Source organism: Macrosteles quadrilineatus, unplaced genomic scaffold (genome assembly GCF_028750875.1).
Source record: "Macrosteles quadrilineatus isolate MER2022 unplaced genomic scaffold, UCM_ALF_1.0 Scaffold_3__2_contigs__length_128488019, whole genome shotgun sequence".
Taxonomy (NCBI): domain Eukaryota; kingdom Metazoa; phylum Arthropoda; class Insecta; order Hemiptera; family Cicadellidae; genus Macrosteles; species Macrosteles quadrilineatus.
In genome coordinates this window covers 18,073,073-18,085,991 of record NW_026542596.1, presented here as the reverse complement: position 1 = coordinate 18,085,991, position 12,919 = coordinate 18,073,073, and the positions used below count along the sequence as shown (strand labels likewise).

Genomic DNA, 12,919 nt, shown 5'->3' with positions numbered 1-12,919 from the left:
ATGAAAGTGTGGCAGCTGTTTTATTCGAAAACTATAAGAGATATCAAAAAAAGTTAAAAGGTAAGTGCCTTGTTTTTTTTTATTTTAAAAATTGTAGTCAAGTCGAACAAAATATTTTAGCCGCCATTTTTCCAATATGGCCGCCGATTTTGATTTTTCTTATGGAACACCCTGTATTTAAGTCGAATAAAACAGCTGGCACACTTATATCAATCACCCTGTATAGACATGCCCTTACAAAAAACTTCCACACAGTTCATTTACAGGTTAACCTAACGTAACCTTACAGGGTTTTTAAACTAAAATAAAAACAAGCGTTTGGTATGTAAAAGAAAGAATAATTAAAGAGTCAATATACTAATTTTACTAGTTAATAAAATTACTTTAAGTTTGTATATATATTTAAAGTATTTAGCTATTTAAACTTCGAAGCTTAGAAACTTAGAAATTTAAATGCGGTTAGATAACCGGTAGGAACCTTTTTACAATTGTGACTTTTGACTCACATGAAATAATTCATTGAAAGGAAAATACCTAATCACTAACCTAACATAAGAGCAAGAATTGGACATTAAACCAAATGCAAATATTTAAAGAATAAATAATACAGTATCTACGTTGTATGATATTAATTTCAAACATCTTGATCATGAGTAGAGTTTATTAATAACAAAAATGAATTGTGTTAGTAGGATGGAAATGGCGGAAAGATATTACAAAACATACGAAGAAAGCGTTGGTTTAGAGAGGTTAAAAGACAAATGAGTTCGGGTAAATGTCAGACACTTCATATATCAAGAGAGGCGGGATGTTAAAGAGTGTCATCTCTAGGGGATAATACCTCGAGCAAAACAAATATGCCTACGGAGAAGCCAGGGTTCCTTAGCAAGATTGATAGGTTAGTTTCATTTTTTCAAACAAAATACCTCTCGGCTTCGTAATTGAAAATCTCGAAACACAGTTTTCACTGTGATCCAAAGTCGTTGCGTAAATGAACAACTTATTATTATACAAGTTTCAATATTTCTTGCCGTTTATATTTTTACATAGTGGATAACAATAAATTCAACATTTAACTCTTTCAGTGAAGGTTATACATCTAATTCGTGCATTTACTGAAGTAGCTTGAACAATGTTGACACGTGCATTTGATAAAAATGTCAAACCGCTTTAATCGATAGGCTACACAACTCAATTCACTTCGCATTGAAACACGCACAACACGGGTCAGTCGTGAAAAAGCTAAATAACAACGGACTTATTGAATTACAGATCGCATGCGGCCATACACCTAGTTATACTCAGCAAACATGCTAACGTGCATTGGAGAACACAATAACAGTAATTCTGCAGAGAAATGCTGACTATTCCCATTGTAATGGGAAACACAGTTTTCATTTAACTACTTCAAATCTTAGGTTATCTTTGCATAAACCTACTTCTTGATAGTAAGCCAGGCGAGAGAGGCTGATTTCAGTGTATTATAGCACTAGAATGTTTCAAGATGTTAAATCGTATTATTGTAACACTGTTTTTGAAGTCCATATTGTTATCATAAAAGACAGTTATTATAATTTGTAATACAGTAACACCGACTTTTACTCAGCATAGCGCCGAATTTTACTGAGTTTAGCGAGTTGACTACACTATGTTTCGGGGGGTAAGAGCCCTTACGTTCCAAAACATTGTAGCCAAAACACTCGTAGGAAAAGTAAATTTACCTCAAACATAAACTGACTAACACCTTTGTTCAAATAAATGGAATGGTGATTAACTTTATATGATTTCGTTCCATTTTAATTTCGTCCAACATGATAATCGTAATTTCTTATTTAGCCATGGAGATAAAGAATAAAATTTACAAGAACGGAATAAAGCTTTTATACATAGCAATCTACAACTCATTACATACATACTTATAAATAAAAAAACGAAAAACGAAACGAATGCATACGAAAAATTGAACCTAAAAGTGTTGGTATAGATAAAACATACTTCTGTTGGTTAGTCTATGGTACTATTGCAGGGATTGAATCACTTTTAAACTAGTCTGTGAGTTGTATCAATCTCCATACCAAACAACTATTACCGTATAACACAAGTATTTTGTGTGATGACAGAGCTCAGCTACTCTTGTTGTTAGGTTGGTTAGACCAGAGTGTAGGATAGATACGTGTCCGAAATGTCTTTATCCAAGAACTGAAATCCCCATTGATTTCCAGTGTGTATTGATTCTGTGACCCTATATGGTTCGGACCAACCTTTAATTGTGGATTCTTCTACCAAATAAAAAAGTATTTTGAACCAAATCCAAAAAGTAATTCAATAGCCTTAGTCACTGAGGTAACAAAAACTTATGGGCTAAAACTATTTGAATTGGATCTTCCATAACAAAATATTATTTTCTGCGATAGACAATTTAGATATATTCATTATTTACAATATTATACATATTTAAACATTTCTGCGACGGTTCTCACTATAAAGACACCTTTTCCGAAAACTCAATTTCCAATCCTATACAGAAATAACAATACGAAGCATTCAGAAAATATTCATCTCTTGGAAGAAAACACCGAGACGAATCGGAATTTTCGATTATTTACAGCAATAATATCGCGATGAATAAATCGAGTTAACCAGACCGTAAATCAAACCCTCTTAACGACGGAACCAGCTGCTGACGTCACAGCCCGTCGTCGCTAAAAGACGGCGATATTCACCCCGAGTCTCTCGAGGATTGTTAAAAAGAGATTGAGGCAATTCCTTCTTCGTAATCAAGGGCAGGTCTACATGTTATATTGAATATCAGTTACTAGAGGGGAGAATTAGGTTTTGGTTGAACTTATTTGTTAAAGGAATTATACCTACAGAGTGGAAGGATATAGTTTTGTAGAGTTATCACGTAGTTTTGTATTGATTGGTTTAAAACAAATTTTGATCTTACAGTTATGTCAGCTGACTAACAAGCAATTTTTGGCACTTATGTTTTTTCTTGTTTACGTTGCACCATTTTCATATTTTAGAGAGAGTGTTCTGCAAACACAATTTGGGAAATCGGTTTAATCCCATATGATTTGTTGAATTTTAACATTTTTGAGCTGTTTTTAGTACATCTATTTGTACTAATTGCAACATTTTAGATGCAGTATTCAAGGGGATTAAAAATTCGAGTTGTTTAAAAAAAATCATTTACGTCTAGTGATTTTTTAGCCACAGATACTATCAAAGTTTGAAATGGTATAACTATTGTTAATAGTAATTAAAGTTTCATTCTAATAAATTAACCAGAATCTTAAGTATGATAAAATTATGCTTATTGAGTTTAATGTTTCATCAAATAGATATATATTGATAACGAAACGTATTTATACTTTTAACATCTTTGTTTGACTTCAGAAATCTGATTGTATATTGAAACAACCATTGTTTAGGAAATACACAATTTATTAACAGACAACCATAGGCCTACTGAAATTTACAGTTCAATGGAGTTTTTAAAAAAATATACTTTCCAAAACATTACACTTAAATCCCACCAGTGAACCATTAAAGACCCACTATCAAGAGAGCATTCTTGAAGAGTCAGAATAAAGTGTGTTTGTCCGATGGGAACATATGTTTTCTATCAGCTGACGGATAGTTTGTACCGGGCCAGGCTTGTTGAGATGCCCAGCTCTGGACCACTTATACTTGACATTTCAGCGCTAATGGACCAACGCTATCAATTAATCAACCCTCGTCAGCACTCTTCACTCAACGCCACCAGCTATTGGCTACTCGGGCCCGGGCGGCCCAATTTTGGCGGGAAATATTGCACTATGAAAATATACTGTTGATTGAGCTTTGCGAGATTTTTTTTATGTAAAACTTATATGATAGAAAAGTTAAAGGGGAAAAAAATATGAAGAGTAAGTAAATAATTGAAAGTATTTAAAGTAAATACCCCCGCCGCAGCAAACCTGCAGACTAAGCGAATTTCTACTTGTCTGTTTACATGTTTACAAAATTTTTTCCATAAATAAGACATTTTTATTCCCTTTTTAAATAACATTAGATTTAACGAGTGCTTAGGTTTGCTGCTACGGGGAAGGTAAAAAGTGTTTTTCACCATATGTCAATACTATAGGATGAAATGAATAAATTTGCAAAATTTTGTCAACATATATCCATAAACAAGTAAACTACAACGATCTTCATTTTCTCCATAAGAATAACATGGGAATTTTAAATTACACTATTTTTTAATTTTCTCCGTGACCGTCAGGCTTACAACAGCGCTTCAATATACTAAATTATTTCTTTTTTTAAGCTCTACAAAATGGTTTTAAAAGTAATTGCAAAATGTTTTGTTTTTGGGGGTCAAAAATGGGAAAACCCCATATTTGGGGTTTCCTAATGTATGTGAATTTTAACGGATGGTGTTTTTGGCCTCTAGGGACCTCAAAATGAAAAATTAAATCGGTCCTGGGTCCAAGTCTTACGATGAGTACTACGGTAATAGCTTATTTCCTATGTGGGAAATTTGCTAAAAGAAAATAGACGTATAAAATAGATAATAAAATAGTAGGTAATCAAAATAATAGATAGTAAAAATAGAAAAAATATTATATTGAACTAGTTCTTTATAAAGAAAAAACATTTTCAAAAAAAAATTCAGTCACAAAATATTGCAATAAAAAATATTGTATTGCGTTTTGCGAAGTAATTTGATGTAGGCCTAACATAAAATGTGTGCAGTAAATAATCCTGCTTGTGGAGAGTAAGTAAATCAACGGAAAAAAATATTGAACTTGTTGTTTTTTTATTGTAAAAGAACGCTGTAAGAATGCTCTTCTTATTGTTAAAATTTTCAATGCATATAAAGTGATAGTATTAGAATTTGTTATATTATTGATAATTTTCGTAATTAGATTGTCTGTTTTCTATTTGATACTAAAATGTAATTAGTCAAAATATTGTTAAAATGATTGTAAATATAGGCTATTCACGGGAGGCTGAGCATTACGTTAGTTCTATCATAAGAAATACCAGTTAGCAGAATGCAATTTTTTATTTTCTCAGTTACATTCAAATTCCTTTGGTCAAAGCCAAGTATACACAAAAAATCCTTGTTAATTTAGCCTAGATACTTTGGTTAGTATTTTAAAAATATATGTTTTATAAACTAAACATTCTCCTGATAACATTAGGAATATATTCAATTTCCAGTTGTTATTCTACTACTTTAAAGAAACATGTCATAAAAGAGTATGATTCAAAATCGATGTAATTTCCACAATAGTTTACACTACTTTTAAAACAATGACAAAAATTGAAAATGTCCATCACTGTAGAAATAAAAAATTGACATTTTTAGGTAAAAAACATAGAAGAATATTCTGAATGTGGAGCTTACTCATAGACAGTAAGCTCTGCGTCATGGCCTAGTAAAATAACCACGAAACTAGCAAACCCAGGGTTGATTGGAAGGGTTATTTGTGTACACCCTGTATGTGGTCTAGGCTAATCATGTGGTTGGGCGAACTGGGTATTATAGAGATCGTAAAATTACTTGCACTGACCATTCAGCAATTCAGTGAATTGATTTTACAAATCTAAGCTAGAAGTTCTAAATATTCTTTTATTTGCTTTATTAAGGCTATTTACATATCGTTATAGTAAAAGGCGAGTGCCTTAAAAACTTCTACGAGTGTCGTTAACACTATTTACGTGAGTTGCGTACACTACTTTACCTACGACGGTGTTTTAATTACTAAAAATCACTACTCACAATTCTAAGTGAGGTTATGTTTTTGTTTATAACCTCTAATTGCCACTGACAGTGATGCAACGAAACATTTGATCAAATACTAATTGCACCAATCAACAATTAAATTGGCCTGAACAGCTGATTAGTTGGATTTCGAATCATTACAATTTTGCTTCTCCTCTCTTAATCCTTGAACTGTGTTGTTATGAGTAAAACTATGCTGTTATGAAAGTAAACAATGCTGTTATGAGATACTTTTCAATTCTAACAACTGTACTGAAACTTCTACTTTAAAAAACGGTCGTAGGTAAATTACATTTATTAACCTCTGGTTCGTCAGAATCCGTAAATAATGGTTTAAACTCAATCTGTTACCATCAGAGCAATAATTAATTGTTACCTACAATCCTGTGTATGGATACTTAAAATGGCAATTGTGGCTTTGTGAGCAGTTTATTAAGGTACAGTTTTTAGTCCAAAGGCTTTCAAGCTACTTACATATCGACGTGAACGTTGTAGATAAGAAAAATTATATACACGAAAAAGGTATAGTTTTATATTGTTTAATCAAACGCAAAATTATACAAACGGCACTAACGGATGGCAAGTTGTTAAAATTTGAACAAAAAGGATCACAGTGACAGGAAAGTTAACCCAAACGGTTATTGGTTGAAATATGTATGGTTCAAGAACAACAGTGAAAGATACGAAAATATAAACCATTTAAATGTTTGGACTAATTCTCGCCTTGCTTACAGATTCTAACACAGAAACTACGTTTTGTATTATGAGTGCGTGTTCAATGTTCCATTGTATTTTAATGTCCCGGGTTTGAAACGAGGTCTGAATATTAAAAATGCTAATCTTGTTCGAGCATGGGTAATAACGTGGCAATGGTATGAGTGACTAGATGATTGTGAACAAGGGCCTTCAACAAATTAAGACTATAGCAACTTAAAGCAATAAAAAAAAAACTCTCTAGCTATGATTTTCTTGTAGTCATCAAGATCATTGGCAATTTACTTTCAGATCAATGGGCCTATCAGCAAATACAATTAATATTTTAATTCTAACTGTTTTTATGTATCGATTTTAAGATTATGCTGTATTATTATTATATTTAATGATTATATAATAATAATAACTTATACAGAAACTAATAGTTAATTTTTTCACTTATCCTTCACACATAGTTGGGTTAAAATACGCACCTAGGTGTTCTCATCTCAATTTATAACTGATTTGTAAATGAATAATGCCAGAAAAATCTTTACAATTTGTACGTTTCAAAACTGACCTAACCAGATTTTCTTAATACCTGCTTTTTCCTTAAAACGATATTTCCTATTATAATGATAAATTACAACAGATGATGTTTTACCGTATGTCTTATTTCCAATAAAACTACTTTATCTATTACTTTATATTAAAATAATATTCCTAAATAACACATTTACGGCTTTTTAAGGGATATTTAAATAAGATACTAAACCTTCAATACAATCAATACATTACCCGTACAGAGCAATAAAATTTATACTCCGGGGTCTTCCTATCTTAAAGTCCCATTCAGTAAAAATTTATGGAATAAAGTTTTATGCCATTCCATAAATCTAAGGTAAGGCAGCTTTAGTACCTTGCACAGCGTTCACATAATACAAATGGAGGTGACTTTTATCTGAACGAATCTTGTTAACTTTGGAATAGTGCTTTACTAATGAGGCCTGTTTGTTGGATTGAAAAATTAATCAGACTTGAAAAAAATTGAAAATAATGCACTTTGACAACAAAACACGACCGGGTTAAATTGTATTGTAATTAGAATTGAAATGCATTATTAAACCAAAATAACCAATATATTTTACAAACCCCACCATAAATACGTAAAATAAATTAGAAAATCTTTACCATCTCTTAAAACCTTATTTTTAAAAGTATTATTTATTTTCAGATCTTGAAAAAAATTGAAAATAGAAATTTTAAATAAAGCAACATTCAAGAAACAATGTTTGAAATATGAACCCAATTATATCATGACTGCATGGAGAAAAAAAAAACAAACATATAATTTAAAACCACAGATGGGGATTGGGGATGATGTGGCGTTGGTTTGCGTTCTCACGTACAGGGTTTACCACCCTGGACCAATCAGACGATGATCGGCAAAGTTGGCCACACTGGCTCAGATGGCAGAATATATAACGTTGCCAACTTATAAGTTGGCAATACTGTGTCTCAGTTCGCAGATATATTACGTTCTCAGCTTATAAGTTGATCATTTATTTGCGGTGTGTTTTTCCGTGGTGAATACCTTGAACAGTTGGTACCATTGACTATATAAAACACTAGTGTTATATAGTCAATCGTTGGTATACAAGTCTTCTTGGACATTGACAGTGTTTTACATACTTGATGGTTTACACACATAGTTATTGGTAAAATAATATACAAAATATCGTCAACAGTTACAAGTCGTTATTACATGTTTTTGCATGTCGATTATACACAAGGTATTGTCAATTCTATTAATGAGAACGAAGTTTGATCTGGTCATTTGCAAAAAAAAAAAAAAAACTGCGTAGAAAACACAATCATTTACAAATTATTATTAACACAAAAAGTTGGTGAAAATTTGATTAACGTTTCACAAACCAAAATTAGAAATCATAATTTTCTACAAATATATTGAAAAAAATGTATTAGCTCCATGACAACACATTAATTCAAATCTCGGAAAAACATAAATCGTGTTACGAAAATATTCAATTTTGTAGATTTTAAAGTATTGTATAACACAATCACCAAAAAATTATCAATTTCATACTTAACTATAACTTTTAATATTTTAAAACTTTTAACTATATCTTAATATACTTGAAAAACGAAAAAACCATAAATGCTTTGAATGGTTTATATATCCAACAAACAACTATAAATAGTTTACCAATTGGATTAAGTGGATTGAAAGCTTTTTTGCTTATACACGGTCGACGCAAACATTACGTAAAGTGCCTTGGAGTAAACACGATGGGGCGACGCTAGGGCAAGAAGTGATGACAAACCTTGGTGTGAACCTAGTTCGAATAAACTTAAAAAACATAGAAAATCGTGCTTAATTTTTTATTTAAGATGATAGAATGAGTTGTAACGATGATTTTTAGAACCAAAATCTACATAAATGAAAAAAAGGTTGTCATACAAATTAATTTGGCTTTTTCAGTGGAGGACAATACAATCGAAGGATTCTGATCTTAAGAAGTCCATCCTGTTTTTATTCTAAAGGTGGCTCAAAAAGCCTGACAAGAGTAAAATCACATAGTCCTCCCAAAAATCATCAGTTTTTAGCGGCATTAAGTCCGTGCCTCCAGTATTTACACAGTATTTCAAAATTGACACTTAAACCATTATAAAGCGGCTTAATGTGTAAAGCACAAACGTAGAAAATAGTACTTAAATCATAGATAATATGTTGTACTAGTTATTATTGTAAAAAACAACATCAAGTTAAGTTTTTTTCCGATTTAGAATGTTAAAGCCTAAATCGACATCTATGAACAAAAAAAGGATTTATGACGGAAGTATGCAATCAATTAAACTTCCATTCCAAGCTAAAAGTTGTAAAAAATTGTAAAAACTGAATTTATCATCACAAATTTTCTAAAAAAAAACTCACAACTAACTACTCAACTAAACCAATTGCTCCGTAAAAACAAACCACTCAGCTATTTATCATATTCAGATTTAATCCATAATTTAAACCAGAGTGAAACGAGGGTGTCTTAAATCATCACAATCAACCCCAGTTGAAGAGTTATCGCCTGCACTCTGACCCGGTTTTTAAACACTCCGGAAGCGAGACGTGTTCAACCTTCCCATAAACATAAATCATTGGCCGCGTTTACGGCGCGTCTAGGAATTAGGCGCGACCTTTGTTTTAGCGGCGTTGTGGGGGCGTGAGACGGACGTTTAAACGTCATATATACTCCGTTCAAACAGCCGTGGCACCTGACGGATTAGGAGACCCCATGGAAACCTTTGGGGCCTCCTAATCCCTCAGGTGCCACGGCTGTTTGAAAGGAGTATAGTTAGGGTAGACTAACAAATCTGGCCCTGTTGAGGACCCCCTTGTTGCTCTTGTGTTATCAGCAAAATTATGTCTGGGAGTTGTCAAAAAGTTGTTATCCCCGATCCTAATTTTGATTTTGCAGCAAACACAAAGATTGTTGGCAAAGAAGCGTGGGTGAAAAGTTGGGTTAGCTGCTTCACTTGAAAATCATCTCTTTTTTACTTTTCAGATGTTGGTGGCCCTTTCTTGCATTGGCCGTCCACATGGAGGGTCCCAGAACTGTGCTTGGACCGTATCAAGTAAGGTAAATGTAGTGGCTTACATAATTACATTCGACGAGTCAGTTAAGTACAGGAATGAACTTTACCATAACCGTCTCTAGTATACTAGAGGCTATGGACTAGATGAAATATGTTACGAAATATGTATGTAAGTATATATGACTGTACTGAATTTTATGTGGTGCCATCGGGACATCGCTGCCTTGGTTTCTTCATGCTACCACCAAATCTCTTCACAGTCCATCGGCAGATGACTTTAAAAGTATACATATCTTAATCACAGGTTGTGTGAAGACACAAGAAAGGTAATTAAGTAATTTTATCAAAATATACCATCTTTGAGCCGTTTTTAAAAACTATAGGCTCTGAGGCATTTCGAATTGACTAATTTATTGGTACAAATTCTAGTGGTATTTTTTTTAAAGTATTTCCTTGTTTTGGTTGTTTTCTTTTTAAATTATTATGTCTGTGAATGAGCAACTTTACAATTATTAGTGAAAATGTATAACTCACTCAGAGACAAGGTGGTTACATTGGTTAAACCTATTGGTTATTTTGGTTATACTTCCGTTCTAAAAACAATATAAACCCATTTTTCCATTAGGTACTAAGCTAAATTAATAATTTGTTAAAACTATTTAATAAACACCTAAGTTTAATGAATTAAATTGGTATTCTAAGTGTATGATTAATTATCACTAATTTTAGGCAGAAATAAATTATGCGTATTTAAATAGAAAAATAAGACTATTCCATAATTAATATCAGCAGTTTTACCTTTCAGAACCGTTTATCAAGGGTAGCTGGGTCCAGTCAACCCACAACCTTTATTGGAATCGAACCGGCTACCTCCTATTGCTATAACTCAGTGCAGGATACTCAGATGGTACTCAAAAGTACTGTACTCAGAAGTACTTGGATACTACACAGTACCGTAACAAACACGAACACACACACACACACACAAACACATACCTTTGGTTGCGCCTAGGCAGGGGAGGGGTGTATTGTTCCTCGGGCTGGTTGTAGTCATGGCTCCCATGGTGGCCGTGGTTATGACCGTGGGTGCCGTATTGGGTATGGTGATCATACATGTTCTGGGGTTGGTGCTGGTACATGGAGGATACCCTGAGGCTCGCCAGTTCTCACAAACACACAGACTCGCGATCGCAGTCACTGGAAGCGGAGGGTCGGCGCGCACTGGAGCCTCGCATGGCACACCTGGGGTTGGTAGATAGTAAGGCTTCACACACCAAGGGCTAAAGTGATCTTAGGGTCGTTGGAAAAACGGGTTTGGTTCATTTATCAATATTTTACCCTTAAAAAGTGAGTTGTACCCTATTGATGAGCGTCTCAGACTTCGGCACGACACGGGCTAGTCGCAAGCACCTCCAAAAAGGAGGTGGATCGATTTACTTCAGTGTTTTCTACAACAAAGTACCATTTGCGTTAAAAAAAAAACTAATTTCTGTCTAGAACCTGAAGCAGTGATTATTAAAACATATGTAGAACGTAGGCCTTTGTAAAAAATGAAACAATATGGTATTAGCAAGACCCCATATACGATATGTACATGGGTAAATTTCAATACGCGATTAACATGGCCTAACTGTTTAAATACATACAGTTAGGCCATAAATTTATTCCATAGATCAATTTACGTCGGACAGCAACTGAGTATTCAACCCAAGTTAATAGTTAGTATTTATATTTTAACTAATCGGAAATCACAAAATTAACTCAAACGTGAAACCCACTTTATATGACCTAAGGAAAGTTAAAATATGTGGTGGAATCTATTCCCAGGAAGTTTAACGTAGGCCTAAGAGAACTATTACATAAGATGAATAAACAGCCAACAATAAGTATTGTAAAACATTGGTGGAAGAACTTAACTTTTTTTAGATTAACATGACGTAATTTTAATAATTGATTATACAGGAATTTGGGACCAAGTGAACTTAGTTTTGACGTTAGAAATTACATATCCACGCTATATAAGTTTGAGACATTAAAAAACTTATTTTGTAAAAGTGTAATACTATTCCTGTACCGGTCACGTGATGGCAAGTTTTAAATTATTCTGTATTAAATCATGTTATACCGTAAATAAGTACTATACTAAAAATACGTTACGAGAATTAATTCTATTCCCCTAAATGGAAAGCATACAGTACGTAGAGGAAATTTTAAAGTAATGGCAAAAATATATTATGTCATATACTAAACAATAAATGAATAAGGTTTAGTTTGGTTTCTAACTAAAATCACAGGAACTTTAAATCTCACAGAATTATTTTGTACAAAAACGTTCACGCAGAATAAACATTTTAAAATTGTAAATAATATATTTAAAGTAATCATATTTATCAAACACTAAATGATATGTAAATTAAGAATCCTATACATACATTGATGCATGTATTTTTATAAAATAAAAAGATCACATATATTTTACTTCCTACTCAATATCAAATTATACCAATGTTATGTCTTTTGTTTCCGCCAAACACCGCCACTAGTAAAGGGTAACAGCCAATTTATGTCGTCAAAGAAAACACACCCTTGTTACTGTTGGTAATAGGACACGAAATATGATAACATGTTTCTATAAGGAGACAGGGAATCTTGTTATAGGAAAGGAGACTAAGAAGCGTTGATCGATCAAACAAACACCTTCGTACACCCGAACTATTATGTACTTAGGATAAAATCGATCGATAAACAGGATATATCAATGGTCATTACCAATGGAACACCAGTTAGAGTGCGTGAGCGTGGTTGATCAAACAAACACCTTCGAATATCCGAACTATCATA

At 32.9% G+C, this 12,919-nt stretch overlaps 1 protein-coding gene across 1 annotated transcript in view; it reads right to left on the bottom strand.

The window, feature by feature from the left end:
* Positions 1 to 12,919, bottom strand: part of LOC128988526 (teneurin-a-like) — a 207,535-nt gene that overhangs the window by 194,064 nt on the left and 552 nt on the right. Inside the window, exon 2 of the mRNA XM_054409902.1 lies at positions 11,075 to 11,320. Within this exon, the coding sequence (XP_054265877.1) occupies positions 11,075 to 11,217 (143 nt within the window). The 5' untranslated portion in view covers positions 11,218 to 11,320. The remainder of the gene's footprint in view (positions 1 to 11,074; positions 11,321 to 12,919) is intronic.